The 16,350-nt window shown below is 34.6% G+C and overlaps 2 protein-coding genes across 2 annotated transcripts; both read right to left on the bottom strand.

Moving 5' to 3' along the window:
* Positions 1-158: 158 nt before the first annotated feature.
* LOC115997304 (GEM-like protein 4) lies at positions 159-1,267 on the bottom strand. The gene is made up of 3 exons (XM_031236840.1): positions 1,051-1,267; positions 882-962; positions 159-779 (listed from the first exon to the last, which is right to left on the bottom strand). Exons 1-3 carry the CDS (start codon positions 1,199-1,201, stop codon positions 322-324), a joined length of 690 nt encoding a protein of 229 aa, XP_031092700.1. The 5' UTR covers positions 1,202-1,267; the 3' UTR covers positions 159-321.
* Positions 1,268-6,690: 5,423 nt separating this feature from the next.
* LOC115996340 (GEM-like protein 4) lies at positions 6,691-13,019 on the bottom strand. The gene is made up of 2 exons (XM_031235547.1): positions 12,847-13,019; positions 6,691-7,346 (listed from the first exon to the last, which is right to left on the bottom strand). Exons 1-2 carry the CDS (start codon positions 12,930-12,932, stop codon positions 6,809-6,811), a joined length of 624 nt encoding a protein of 207 aa, XP_031091407.1. The 5' UTR covers positions 12,933-13,019; the 3' UTR covers positions 6,691-6,808.
* Between the last annotated feature and the right edge of the window lie 3,331 nt (positions 13,020-16,350).

The following is a 16,350-nucleotide window of genomic DNA, read 5'->3' as shown; positions in this document are numbered from 1 at the left end:
AATCGTCTTGTAAATTCTATTTTTAATTTTTTACCAATGTGATTTAGCCACATGTGAAGAAAAGCTGTTAGAGATATTTTTTACTATGAAAGTATGAATACAAAACTGCAGCAGTTATAACAGGTTATTTGACTAGGCAGTCTTATTGTCTCATAAGGTCACAGAATTGGTCAGTTTTAATGAGGATGCTCAATAAATTTCCTGAACAGTTTAAACAATTACTCAGATCATATATATATACAGATTTTTGGGTTCTACAACTTTGTTTACAATCTATAATGAAAGAATAATTTGTTCCTGATCATAATGGATATTCTAAGGTTACTGAGCTTGAGAAATTGCATCCTGGAGGTATATCAAGGTTCTTTGATGATATAGGAACCCCATAAACCAGATCTCAAAATGGTCTTCTGTGACTACTTGTATGTACTTCTCTGATGGATTCTTCAAATTCTCACTTTCATTTGCTCTCTTAATTTTTGCAATTGGGATTGATACCTTATAATGCATTCTCATGGACTTTCCAGTTGAAGACGGGATTTTGATTGATCTCTCACTAAGAAAGGCAAGTTTATGTGTAGAAACAAAGAGCAGGCCAGGAATTGGACCAGATGTTATTGATAAATAACATTGAGATGCCTTCAATAGCTTTTCGCCGTCTCTAACAGTACTGATGAAGTTCTTATTGAACACCTTTTGGACGCCACCAGCTTGGAGAAGTTTTGCCCCAAGGATCAGCTTGCCCTTCACAGTGTCTGTTATCTTTGGCCTTAGTCTCACTGGACCATAGAAATCAACTAATTAGTAATTATTAATAATTTATAATATATAGTTTGTTGCAGCTAGAGTGTTAAGTTAGTTTGAATATATACTATACTAACCATGCTCTCTGATGCCTTTTGCAAAAGAGTCCACCTTTTCTCCAGTTTTGTTAATCTTGCTAACTGAAGAATTTGTTTTACCTACATTTTCATAACACTTCATCACTCAGACATCTTTCTATTTGATTTTTTTAAACGAAGTAAAGATTTTTGAAAGAGGTAATCTTACCATTTCTTAGTTTTGAAGAAGGAGAGAGATGGCATTGGGTGGCAGAGTGAGGAAGAGCCCTTTTTCTTGATCTCTGATTCAATAAAATTGCCCAGTAGTATATAGCAACCAAATCCTCTCCTATTCTTGATTTCATCTGATTTTGCTTCATCTCCTCTTGACTTTTTTCTTCTATCTATCCTATCAGAAATATAATTAAAATAATTAAGAAATTATCTTTGGTAAAGGGTGAGTAGATTGGAATGAGGTAAATATGTATTATTTATAGGGAAGTTAGGTAGTTGGTGGATTTTAAGTTTGAGTATGGCGGGTGAGTCAGATTTAGGTCATCATGATATGAGCCAAAAAGATTACAAGATAACATTCTAAATCCTTTTAGAAATTAGAGATATGATAAGATGATAGCATTTTATTTGTAAATTTTTAAATCATATTGTTCTCTGAGTCAAAATGTAGTCTAAATAAGTAGGAGGAGATATAATGATATGATGAGTCAGCCTTTAATCTTTATATATATATGCTGATAGGTTGCATGTGTATTGTTAGTGCAACTTTTTCGGTGGCATATATGCATATATATAGTGCTTTCTGATGTAACCTACTACGATCTCATCTTCATGAAACCAAATCTTTGCTTCTTTGTAATGGGCAAGGGAAATTTCCCACATGCTGCTCACATGTTTTGAAGAAGCATATGTATATATGTTTGAATGCTTATCTGTGGGATAAAGAGCTTAAAGAGTCGTTCAGAATTTAGAAAATGTGTGACGGTATAAGGAAATAAAGTTATGTTTTCGTTATTAGCTATATAGCTTTTGAAGTAGTCGTAAGTCCTTATCTAAGAAGCGATTAAAGAGCCAGGTCACGAGTTTGAATCCCGCCAATGCATTTATCACCACCATCTATCCATCAAAACTTTACTTTTTCTCATATTTGATGTGTAAAGGCACAAGTTACATGAAGCCTGGTGCCTGTATGGCCGACTCGGTTGAATGTTACTTTTGAGGTCAATGTCTATCACCCTCCATCCCCAAATCTTGAATTCATAAACTTCAAATCTGTGATCAAAGATTTCTGATTGCACAACTTTATAACATGATATGGCCGACAAACTGGACCTGTTAGCATCATATCATATCAATTCTATATATCCAGATAAAGATATCTTCAAGTTTCATATATTGATACAGTAATTCATGTCATTTTAACTATTTGAACATTAGTTTATTATTGTCGAAACACATCATCTTAAGTAACATATTTTGTAGGAAAATTTGTCAAATAAATCCCTAATCAAGATAATAGTGCAATTAAGTTCCCTAGCTAATTGAAAAAAAAAAAAAAATCAATCTAAGCCTCTTAAACTGTTAAAAAAAAAGTGATATTAAGCTTGTTGCGACCTATTCAACATGTTACTATTAATTTGACTGACACATGAACATTTTATACTTAGACAGTTAACATTTTATGCTGAAGTGAATACAAATATTTTTTTTAAAAAATTAAACAATAAAAAACAACCAATAATTGGACAGTCGGCAATTGCCGCCTATGTTGAATAGGCGCTGATTATCTTTGTGACAACCATGACTATCATTAAAATGTTTTAAATATTTTTTAATGATACCCATATATAGTTGTCAACCATAGCTCTCAAGGTCCAAATTTAGAAATATCTTGAGAGGTTTGGTCATTTAGATTTGGACCTCAGAGCCTCGGAGGTTGGCCGAGGCCACCTTCCCATGATGTTGACAAGGCACCTCTACCTTTATTCGGAGGTTGATATAGTAATTGATGTTATTTTAACCATTATAACATTAATTCACTGTTCTTGGAACAAATATCATTTTATGTAGTAACATAATTTATATGAACATACATTTGTATATTAGGATTTGAACATTATTGATAAGATGCTGTAATTGCATGTATGATTACACGTACTCAAGTACTATTGGGCACTAAAATTTATTAATGAATTGATATCCTTGGAAGATAATGGAAGCAGTTCAGTACATCCGTTCTTGCCTTTCTTTGTGGGGTTCAACCCTGACACATATCTATAGGGAGGCCAACCAGGTGGCTGACGCACTTGCTTCAGAAGGACTTAACAGTAGCTCGCCCGCTCTTTTTCACTCTTGTACTTCTTTACCTATAAAGGTCAAACTGGCTCTTTTGTATGATCAGCGGGGATTTTCATCCCCTAGGTTTTAATTATCAATAAAATTCTCTTTGTTTAAAAAAAAAAAAAGTGATATATGAAATTTAGCCATAAAAGAACTACCTGCAAGAAATGAAATAGTATAGGATGCCTCATTTACAAATTATATGAGTCATTTCCATTTTTGGTCCTACTATTATTGGAGCATTGTCAATTTTAGTCCACTTTATTAATTTTTGCCACATTGTGATCAGTCTTATTTAGTCCTTGCCACTTTTAGTCCACCGTTAAAATTTTCGTCAAATTGCCGTCCAAAATAGGGGTATTTTTGGTTTTTTCATGCTTTGGTCATCTCCTTGACCCTTTGCAGTGGTTTTCCTTTCACATTTTCATCCATTGAAGAGGTCCGGTGAAAGTCATGTGAGCCACATTACAAAGCCATGGCTTTCGTGGGACCTCTTCATTGGATGAAAATCTGTAAGGAAAACCACTACAAAGAGTACAAAGAGTAAATGAGATTATCAAAGCATGAAAAGATCAAAATGTCTCTGTTTTGGACGAAAATTTTAACGGTGGACTAAAAGTGGCAATGACTAAATAAGATTGGCCGCAATGTGACAAAAATTAATGAAGTGAACTAAAATTTACAATGCCACAATAATAATAGTACCAAAAATGGAAATGACTCCAAATTATATTCATATAATCATTTGAGCATCAGATCATCATCACTATGTCAGCCTCTTTCTTGTCTAACTAGTCTCACCCCTCACCATCTCATATTCATGTTCTTTGACATCCCAAAATAAGGATTTAGTATTAATGGTGGAAAACTCCTTACAACTTTTTATGATTGTGAATTTGGATAGTCATTCTTCGGGTAGTGCTCTCAAAATTTTGGAGTTGATCTTCTGTAGTGTATAATGCTTCTGTTACACAGACAACCCACCCAAAATATTAGTAAAATTGGTTTATTTCATTTGGTCAATGGATTCGCCTTGGTAACATTTCAAATGAATCAAAATTTTACACAACAATGTTTACTTTATTCTCCCTAATATGTTCATTTCTTGTAGAAAGTTATATTAGTTTGTCCCAAAGTTGCTTCATTGTTGCCGTGTGCCATTCACTTTTCCAAACATAACTTTATCAAGGGTCTTCATGATCTTATTTTTGGCATCATTGTCGAGCTTTGTTAGAATATGGTCCTCTTTTGTCCATTCATCATAGGGTTTTGGAACCCTAATTGGTCTTGGAGGTGGAGGTGGTGCTTCTTCTTCATCATTTTACTCATCCTTATCCTCCTCTTGTGATCTTGTACTTAATGGTTCGACATGTGTGGCTAGATGCACAATGTTGATCTTCCCAATCTTGATTGGTCCGATCCGTCCTCCACAACGTCCCACATTTGAGAGTGTATAGATGAAATATGAATTTGAAGTCTTGTTATCCATTCTTCAAAGTCTTCTTGAGAGTAATTATTAGACATAAATAAAGATCCATACTCTTATGCATTTGTAAATATTTAGCTACAATGCAAGGTTTTGAAAAATGATTTTGTTGAGATATGGTCAAGATGACCAAACCAGTTGATCATGTAAGACTTTTCTCATACAATATATATTATATATTGTGGGCCTTAATTATGTGGTGCAAGTGGACTAGGCCCATTAAGTAATAGGTTGGATTGAACATCTTAGGTTAGTTCATATTCCACCATTATGCCTATATAAAGCCTGTATTGATGGGATGCATGATATATAATTATATAGTACCCAAAGTTATAGTAAGACAAAACGACTAACAGGATATCAACTATGGTTAGAGATCATCACGATTAACTCTGTATGGTCAGACTAGTTAGATCATTTATTAGAATAACTGCTCTAATGCTACTTGTTGGTCCCGAGCAATACTAAAAGTCTTTGGGGTTGAATAGACTTTTAAATACTTTTCAAAAGATAACTTTAAGCAATCTTGAATTTAAAAATTGAAAAAAAAAAAGAAAAAGGAAAACAAGTTCTCTTAGAGCTTGCCAACAAAATAAGTGTAGCTAAGTTTGATGAGATTAACATGTAAAAGTGTGTGTGGACTATAGAGTATGTGATTAGTTGGATAGAATAAATAATAGAAATGAAATGTAAAGCGGAAGAAGGATTTATAGTGGTTCAGAAAAACTTCCTACTTCACTCTTTCCCAACTCTAAAGAGGATTATCACTATGTATTTTGGGTTACAACATTATATTACAAGTGAATTACAAGCCTGTAGGTTCTTCCTGAGGGTCATCCTGGGGATAGTTACAAACTCCTATTGACTTATCTTTCACTGCGGGATCAAAACAAGCTAAGGGTCAATCATCAAGTCGCATTGCTAGAATAATCTCTCAACTTCCTCAACTTGAAAAGATGATGTTCGTTGAGTGTTGAACCTTTAAAGAATCAAAGAGATTTTTCTTGGAGCTTAGAAGACTAGATTTTGTAATGTAGCAGTTTTACTCAATAGCTTTCAGTACTTGATGACAAGAAATCGTTTTTTTCAGCCTCTTCTTCTAATGTTGGCGTCTTCATATTATAGATGAGAAGGGTGAGCATCAACTTGAATTTTAATTTGCACTTTGTCACTCAGCCGTCCAAAATCTACCACAATCCTCGAAAATCCGTTGTCAAATCTCTTTACTTGTGCAACTTGTGAACCATAGGATAGACACTGTTTCCCTATTCGTGTATAAGCACATTTTGGGTCAAAAACCTTCCCTTACTTATCACCATTTTGTCTTCTGTGTAGATTTGTAGGTGTCAAACAAGTTACAATGTGTCTAATAGCTCTTGTATTCTTCCTCGTATGACCTTCTTCCGACGATGATTTTCCATGAAAAGCCTTCATTAAAGACTTTTTGTAGCTTGGTGGTAGTGGAGAATGTTCTTGATAGAACGTTTAAGGCATCCTTGACTTGATTCCAAAGGTCTTCTTTCGATTTTTCTTCACTTATGAAGTCTTTCCTTCCAACCGTTTCATTCTTAAGTTGTTTCTTCTGATTCCTCTTCTTTCAAAATCATTCCTTCTGACCGGAAATTGAAAATTTCTAATCATTATATTTTACGGTGGTAAGAAATTTGAAGATTTCTAGACGTGGGTAGTAAAGCAAGACCCTTTGAGAAAATGGAAGGGGTTACTTAACACGGAAGGAGCTTCCCCACATTCTTAATTCACATAACCATGAATATGAATTGCTTATTTGGATTAGCTCCTTTTAGGAATTCCTTTTCTATCATACTTTTTATTTATTTATTTATGGAGGCAGACCAACCTTGCAGGCAGCAGCCAGCTTAATTGCTTTTTCTCCTACAAGTCATGGTTTAATCTTGACCTAACCAAACCACCTCAAAACTATAGCAGTTAAAATAAAATCAATTTTTGACTTCGGATAGATTCTCATCCTCTAATATTTGGAGAGTTTTAATGTGGATGCTTAACAAATTTCAAGAACTGCTTCAACAATATAATATAATTTGTCAAATCATATATACAGGCTTTTGAGTTCTACATTTTACAAGAAAGATATATATATATATATTTGCTTCATCATAACGAATGTTTAAGGATACTGAGCTGATTGAGAAATTGCATCCTGCAGATATTTCAAGGTTCTTTGATGTTGTTGGAACCACATAAACCAAAACTCGAAATGGTCTTCTGTCACTACTTGCACGTACTTCTCTGATGGATTCTTCAAATTCTTACTTTCATTTGCTGTTTTAATTTTAGCAATTGGGATTAACACCTTATAATGCATTCTCTTTGACTTCCCACTAGAAGAAGGGACTCTGATTGATCTCTCACTAAGAAAAGCAACCTTCTCAGTAGAAACAAAAAGTAAACCAGCCAATGGACCAGCTGTTGTTGATAAATAACATTGAGAAACCTTCAACAGTTTTTCACCTTCTCTAACACCGAAGTTCTTCTTGAACACCTTTTGAACTCCGCCTGCTCCGAGAAGTTTCGCCCCTAGTATCAGCTTGCCCTTCACACTGTCTGTTATCTTTAAGGAGGTAGAAGTCTTACCATTTCTTGTTTTTGATGGCTTTGAAGAGAGAGACAGATGGCATTGGGTGGCAGAATCAGGAAGAGCCCATTTTCTTGAGCTTTGATTCAATAAAACTGCCCAGTTTATTGATTTGATGGTCTGATTTTGCTTCATCTCTGACCAAATTTTCTTCTTTGTATTGGCAAGGATAACAAGAAATTATCTTTGCTAAAGGGTGAGTAGAGTTGAATGAGCTGCTTTCTGGGATAACTGATTCTTTCACAAACAATATGTATTTATAGGGAGTTTTTGGATGTGAAGTTTGAGTCTGATGAGTCAGATTTATGTCATCATGAGACAAAAAAGTCAGAAGATGAATATAAACCCTTTTAGAAAAGATATCATACATATTATTTAAAAGATTACAGTGGACATTAGCTTTACATGATGAGTCAGATATCATACTAGTCCCTGTGTCAAAAAGTAGTTGGGTGGTGCCTGATCTTAACAAGTAGATGATAGGTTGACTCAGCATTCTTATGTTGATAGCTTGTATGCGATGTAACGGACTGTTAAGTAGAGGTCAGTAAAGGTCAAATATATCTCCGGTGACTTGGGATTGTTGGGGTAAAGGGCTTAAAGGTCAAGTCCAGCACTCACGCCTTGAAAATGTGTGGCGATATAAGAAAATAAAGTTGCGTATTCATTACTAGCTATACGTTTTGGCTTATTGGTAAGGTTTTGATCCAAACATATACATACAATCTTCAATTCATGAAATAAAATCTTTGTTTCATGTATGCGGCAAGGGAAACTTCCCACATGCTAGCAGGTGAGATCACTCACAAGTTGTGAAAAAACAGGGTGTTTTAATGCTTATCTGCGTCACCACCATCTAAACTTTTACATACTTTTCTCATATTTGATGTGTAAAGGTGTAAGTTGTTGACAGTTGAATGTTACTTTTGAGGTCATTGTACATCACCCTCTTTCAATTCACCAAATGTTGAATTCATAGACTTCAATTTTGTGAACAAAGAATTCGATCTGATGTGGATAAAATGGTGGACAAACTGGATAAAACAGAATTTAATTTCATTATAGTTAGTTGCACTCTTTCTTAAGCTGCCATATATATGCATGTTCTTGTAGTATCTACTAGGGCTGTAGCTATATATGTGTTGCATCTTTGTTTTCCTTATTTCATTCTTAAGACAAAACTAATTGAATCATTCAAATTAAGTATACAGACAAATTTTGATCAAGTTATTGAGATTGAGAGATCGCTCTCATTCTTAAGGCAATTTTATTGATGGAGATGATGAGTAATTAATTAATTGATAATATAAGAGAGAGACATGGTTGGTTTGATTAGCCTAGAATGCGTACGCTATGCTAAGATCTGGATTAAGGGTCGAAAGAGAAAGAAGCTCTGATCCGATTTGAATTGGAATAAGAAATTTTGTCATCATTAATGATAAGTTATTGAAATATTACGTATATAGGCGAATATGATGGCCAACAACGTAGCAGGCAAGATTTTAATTTGCCTGTTGTATATATATGTCCAGGTAACAAACATGGCTTTGTTTTTTTAAGAATTTCAGATAGTTTCAAAATAGGGAGGAACTCAAATTTCGCTTTGCTTTCAACGTAACTACTATGCCTTTTAGGCAGACTGAAGAATAATCAGTTTAGTACTCTAGTCCTGTCTATTTTACATGCTATACAAAGGCCTTGTTTGGTAAATAATCAGCTTATTATCAGTCAATTTTGACTTATTTGATCACTATGAGTTGTTTGGTTAATAAACTTTTTGTAACTTCAAAATACTAAAATTTAAAATACTACTCAAAGCAGCGTTTTCAATTAGCTTTTTGAAAAAAAATTATACTAAATTATCAGCTAACAGCTAATCTATCAAATAACTTTCTACAATCAGCTAATGTTATCAACTAATCATACATTCTAACTCAATCAGCTAACACTCATTTACCAAACAGGGCCAAAAACAATTTAAGAAGATCATATCAAATACATTAGAAAATAATAATTAGATTCAACAGTACGTTAAACATAAACGGAGCAGAATGAAGGGCAAATGTCTGATTGTCTAAAATACCATCAATCATAAAATCTACTTTCAACAAGGTAGTAGATTTTCCAACGACCAAATCAAAAACAGGGATAAACACTCTAATGCTCCCCTACACAGCAGCATTATCAAAAAACAAAAATCTAAATTTCTCATATTACTCCCCCTTTTGGCAAATGGATAGTCAAAGATCAGTTTTCCTTAGCAAGATGATCTACTTCCACTTCAGGCTCTAGATAGTTCAGGTCCAAGCTCGATCAGCAATGCTTATCCTCTAGAGATGGAAAAACTGCAAGATCAGTTTGATCTTTTTGGAGCGCTGCTGACCTATCAACTTTTGAGCAATGGATAGGTGGGTTAAAGACCATAATAGGACAAAAACCAAAACCATGGAAAAAATAGGACGTACATTTTAGAAATTGGTACAAAAATAGGAAAACTCATTTTCCAAATGCCTTTGTTGTCCGACCCGGTCAAACACAAACGCAAATGGGACTTGCATATCTCGAGATAGGCAAATCTCACTTATTTGTGTGTGTGTGTGTTTTTTTTTTTTTTTTTAAATAATTTGGTCTCTGGCTACCAATCCAGCTTCTTCAACGAAGGAGAAGCCAGCTACCAGCTTGGTCGCCGAAGACCAAATTAAAAAAAAACACAACACAAGTTCACTTGCGTATCTTGAGATACGGAAATCCTATTTGCATTTGTATTTGACCGGGTTTGACAACAAAAGCATTTGGGAAATGAGTTTTTTCTATTTTTGTACCAATTTTTAAAATGTTCTATTTTTGTCCATGATTTTGGTTTTCGTCCTATTATGGTCTTTAACCCTGCAGTGAGGTCTCTTTAAGGAAGCAGCAAGCTTCCTATCAATTCCTGGGGGTATCATCTTCTGGCTCATCAGAAACAAGGACCGGGATAAGTGGAGACATGATGGGGGTGACATCTTTCACATGTTTACCCTTCAGCAGCTTATGGTCAACCCTGTAAGAATAAACAACCTTCATTTTGACTTTATTGTCTTTGACAGAGTAATCAGGCAAGCAACACCTGAACCCGAACTACAAGCATTGACCCGGAGGAAGACAAATGGCCACCAATTATGCAAAGTCTAGACATTAATGAGATGATAATTACTCCAACGACTCTCCATTATTACGAGCCAACACTCAAATGTATGCTTACCATTACTAGCAGTCCGTTACACTCACCAGAAGAAGAGCCGTTGCAGCCATAGTATAAGTAGCAGACTTGTGGTAGGACGATGGGGAGACACTTTGTTTATTACACACGCAACATTGACTAGACTGAACTCACTATTGTACTTTCACATTGAGATTAATAATACAAAATATACCGGTAACATTCTTACCGTCAGTCTTAAATCCCCAGTCCCTGTGCAATCAGAATGCAATAAATCAAATTAGGGAAGGGCAATTTGACTTTTTGCTCAGCTCTCTTGGCTTCACAAATGTCTTAATTAATATGATTGAATGAAGATGGTTGCGCCAAGATCAAAACGCCTTTTTCATTCCAATCCTGTAAATGAATGCACACAAATCTCTTGAAAGAGTGTGAGAATGGATTGAAGGAATCCAATTCGTCAGTGAAATATGACATATTTACAACTCAAATCAGCTGCAAAGAGCATATCCTATCATTGGTTGATCAGTGAATACTTCTTCCGTCCTCCAGTGAGGGTTCTAGCAAGGGAGTCCCAATCCTGATCAATGTCAGCTTCTGGTTGAGGAGTGTATTTGTTTAAGATCATCCTCAGAGAATGGGTAAATAGTTTGTTCCTTACATTTCCAATATAAGTATTACATTTTTATTTTGATCTGACGCGTTTTACGAATAAGGATCCGTGAGACGGTCTCAAACAAATTTTAACAAAGTAAAACCATTTTTATTCAATCCCTTTTTTTACCGCTGTTCTAAAACATTTTGTTTGTAAAAAGGTTAAGAATTTGCAGTTTTTAATTAATTAATTAATTTGCCTTTAGGTAGTAAAGCAAGAGGCTTTGAGAAAATGGAATGATACTTAACAGGGAAGGAGCTTCCAATTCCCCACATTCTTAATTCAAATAGGTCCTGTTTGGTAAATAACGGTTGACTGTTTGGGTTAGAAGGTATGGGTCTTGTTTGGTAAATTATCAGTCTATCAGCCAATTTTGGCTTATTTAACCACTATTAGTTGTTTGGTTAGTAAGCTTTTTTAACTCCAAAATGCTAAAATTCAAAAGGCTACTCAAAGCAGCCTTTTCAATTAGCTTTTTGATAAAAGAAATTATACCAAACAGCTATCAGCTAACAGCTAATTTATCAAACAACTTTCTACAATCAGCCAATATTATCAACAAATCATACCTTTTAACCCAAACAGCCAACAACCATTTACCAAACAGAGCCATGATTTGTTGATAATATTAGCTGATTGTAGAAAGTTGTTTGATAAATTAGCTGTTAGCTGATAGCTGTTTGGTATAATTTCTTTTTTCAAAAAACTAATTGAAAAGGCTGTTAGCTTATTAACCAAACAACTAATAGTGGTCAAATAAGTCAAAATTGACTGATAGGCTGATTATTTACCAAATAGGGCCATAACCAATCAATATGAATTGATTTTTTGGATTAGCTCCGATCCTTTTAGGAATTCCTTTTCTATCTTGCTTTTTATTTATTTATTTATTTTTGGAGGCAGACCAACCTTGAAGGCGGCCAACTTGATTGCCTTTTCTTCTACAAGTCATGGTTTAATCTTGTCCTAACCAAACCACCACAAAACTACAGCAGTTAAAAATCAATTTTTGACTTCAGATAGATTCTCATCCTCTAATATTGGGAGAGGTTTAATGTGGATACTTAACAAATTTCAAGAACTGCTTCAACAATATAATATAATTTGTCAAATCATATATACAGGCTTTTGAGTTCTACATTTTACAAGAAACATATTTTTTTTTTGCTTCATCATAATGAATGTTTCTATGGATATTGAGCTGATTGAGAAATTGCATCCCGCAAATATTTCAAGGTTCTTTGATGCTGTTGGAACCACATAAACCAAAACTCGAAATGGTCTTCTGTCACTACTTGCACGTACTTCTCTGATGGATTCTTCAAATTCTTACTTGTTTTAATTTTAGCAATTGGGATTAACACCTTATAATGCATTCTCTTTGACTTCCCACTAGAAGAAGGGACTCTGATTGATCTCTCACTAAGAAAAGCAACCTTCTCAGTAGAAACAAAAAGTAAACCAGCCAATGGACCAGCTGTTGTTGATAAACAACATTGAGAAACCTTCAACAGTTTTTCACCTTCTCTAACACCGAAGTTCTTCTTGAACACCTTTTGAACACCGCCTGCTCGGAGAAGTTTCGCCCCTAGTATCAGCTTGCCCTTCACACTGTCTGTTATCTTTAAGGTGGTAGAAGTCTTACCATTTCTTGTTTTTGATGGCTTTGAAGAGAGAGACAGATGGCATTGGGTGGCAGAATCAGGAAGAGCCCATTTTCTTGAGCTTTGATTCAATAAAACTGCCCAGTTTATTGGAACCTGGCTCTCAATTCTTGATTTGATGGTCTGATTTTGCTTCATCTCTGACAAAATTTTCTTCTTTGTATTGGCAAGGATAACAAGAAATTATCTTTGCTATTGGGTGAGTATGTAGACTTGAATGAGTTGCTTTCTGGGATAACTAATTCTTTCACAAATAATGTGTATTTATAGGGGGTTAAGTAGGGAGTTGGTGGATCTGAAGTTTGAGTCTGATGAGTCAGATTTATGTCATCATGAGACAAAAAAGTGAGAAGATGACTATAAACCCTTTTAGGAAAGATATCATACATATTATTTAAAAGATTAAAGTAGACATTAGCATTACATGATGAGTCAGAAATCATACTACTCCCTGTGTCAAAAAGTAGTTGGGTGGTGCCTGGTCTTAATTAACAGGTAGATGATAGGTCGACTCAGCATTCTTATGTTGATAGCTTGCATGTGATGTAACATACTATTGGGCAAAAATCGGTAAAGTTCACCTATCGCCCGGTAGTTGGACAGAGGTCGATAAAGGCCACCTATCACCCGGTAGTTGGGAGATTATTGTTTGGGTAAAGGGGTTAAAGGACCAAGTCCAGCATTCAGCGTTTTGAAAATGGGTGGCGGTACAAGAAAATAAAGTTACACATTCGCTACTAGCTTTACCTTTTGGCATAATGGTAAGCGTTTAATTTGATCCTAATATGTACTTACAATTTTTGATTCATGAAATAAAATCTTTGATTCATGGGCTACGGAAATTATTTCCCACATGCTAGCAGGTGAGGCCACAAGTTGTGAAAAAGCAGGTGTTTGAGTGCTTATCTGCATCACCACCATCTAAACATTTAATTACTTTTCTCATATTTGATGTGTAAAGGTGTAAGTTTTAGGCCATCCAGCCATCCCAATCACACTAACCCTGTCAAGAAAAATGTTCTGATGGCAGGTTGTTTACAGTTGAATGTTACTTTTGAGGTCATTGTACATCACCCTCTTTCAATTCATCAAATCTTGAATTCATAAAATTCAATTTTGTGAATAAAGAATTCGATCTGATGGCAGAACTTTGTGGATAAAATTGTGGACAAACTGGACCTATTTTGGATAAAACAGAACTTTCATGTTGGTTGCACTCTTTCTTAACCTGCCGTGCATGTTCGTGTAATATCTACTGGGCCGGTGCTGTAGCTATGTGTTGCATCTTTCATTCCATTATTTCTTTTGACAAAACTGACTAAATCATTCAAATCAAGTTTATTTGAATGCTTTTAAATCCCATAAATCACAAATGAAGATGTTCAAAATAGACTCATTTGAGTTTGAAAAAATGGAGTATATATTGGAATTGGGATTAATACCTTATAATATAATAAGCCAATTCCTTGTTGGCTGAGTTGATAAACATGGCCAGGCCAGTAGTATATATTGGAAGCATATTCCCTTGATTCTTGTGAACCTCTGATTTTGCGTCATCTTTGTATTCCTTTTGTTTTTGTTGACAATGATGGCGAGAAATTATGTATGTTAAAGCTAAGGGTGAGCACATACTATACAAGTGAATGCGTATAGTATGTGAATCTCCACCATAAAAACTTTGCTTGTCTTACTTTGCTCCTTTTGTTTATGTTTCTTTGATGTGTAAAGCTATAAGCTGTAAGACAACTAACTATCCAAATTAAGGATCCTTATCTTAGATTGTTTTTTATGACTGAATGTTACATGCATTTTAAGGTCAGTGCACATTAACACATCATCCTCCAGCTCAACACTTTTTAACCCATATATATATATATATACATATATATATATAGGGTTGCACTCCCATGCGAACTGTCGCCCAGGTAAGAAATGAGAACGCTCCACAGTCCTCCACGTGTCCAGATCAACGAATCAAATGCAATTTTAAAAAAATGACGCGGTGGCATTTTCGTAAATAACTGAAACTTTGGTGCACCTAGTTTCACTTACAAGTGCACCTATTTTCGCACCTATTTTCACTTACAAGTGCAAGTAATTTACCTTATTAATATTCGTGTACATAATTTCGCAAATACTTTCATTTACAAATGCAAGTAATTTACCTTGTTAATATTCATGCACCTGGGTGCAACTAGTTATAACATTAGGTGCACCTAGTTATAACATTAGGTGCACTTAGTATTGATGCTCACTGTACAATTCACTTGCACCTATAATACATTTTACTTGCATCTGCAATACATTTTACTTGCACTTGTGCAAATAATTTACTTTGTTAACATTCATGCACCTGGTTGCAACCTATGTGCACCTAGTTATAACATTAGGTGCACTTAGTATTGATGCTCATTATACAATTTACTTGCACTTGTAATACATTTTACTTGCACGTGTGGACCTATTTTCACTTGCAGGTGCAAGTAATTTACCTTGTTAACATTTATGCAACTGGGTGCACCTATGTGCATCTAGTTATAACATGACGTGCATCTAGTTATAACATGACGTGCACCTAGTTATAACGTTAGGTGCAACTATATTCCGGACACGTGGCACGCTGTGATTCGTCCGCATTTCTCTCTGGGCGGCCAGTATGCATTTGAACGCGATCCTATATATATATATATATATATATATATATATATATATATATTCAACTTGATCCAATAATACTGTGATAAAAGAATATGCTGATTTGATCCTACAAGTGCCACCATTGCTATATTAAATTATGTCACTATTCACTAATGTTAATTGATTTCTACAAGAAGATTGCAATGCTCCAACAATTGCTATTGAGTTGGAAATGTTTGAGTTTCAACAATTAATCAGTCATATATACAGGTTTACAACTTTGTTTACATTTTATAATATAAAGAAATAAATAATTTGTTCCTGATCATAATTGAATCATAGCGACATGTCCTCTACTCGACAGAGTAATATCTTCTATGCATCACATGCATTTTTATTCCCCAACTTAAGTTCTTTATGAACAAACCCAACATTTATTCTTGGTACCTTAAGGGATGTTTCTCAAAATAAAATATATATGCGCAACTTAAAAGAGAAAAACCATTCAAATTGTATAAGAGAATACACTTCATGATCTCTAAGATCCTTAATGTTAACTATGTCTTAAGTAGAGATCTCTTAATGTTAGCATAATGCTAACTATGTTCCATGACTTAACTTAAGCACTAACTCTAACAGCCAAGAGTTTGGAGTTGACACGTCTGTCACTCCCACTCATCAAAATAGCCAAAAGATAGTTTAGTCATAGAAGCATTCCAACAACTTAGACAATAAACTAAAATTCTAAGTCCATAAATGTGAAATTTTAAATATATACCATAACTTCCCAAATAACTTTAAGGTCCACTTTATAATAAACTGAATATTATGAGTCCTACTTTCTTGCAAAATTGTCTTGAGCCTTATAAACCAGAATGGCCCAGGATCAATTTTGAAGAAACTAAAGACTTTATTAAAT

This window comes from Ipomoea triloba, chromosome 11, assembly GCF_003576645.1.
Source record: "Ipomoea triloba cultivar NCNSP0323 chromosome 11, ASM357664v1".
Classification (NCBI taxonomy): domain Eukaryota; kingdom Viridiplantae; phylum Streptophyta; class Magnoliopsida; order Solanales; family Convolvulaceae; genus Ipomoea; species Ipomoea triloba.
Note: the sequence above shows the minus strand (reverse complement) of the source record. Positions and strands in the feature narration are given on the sequence as shown.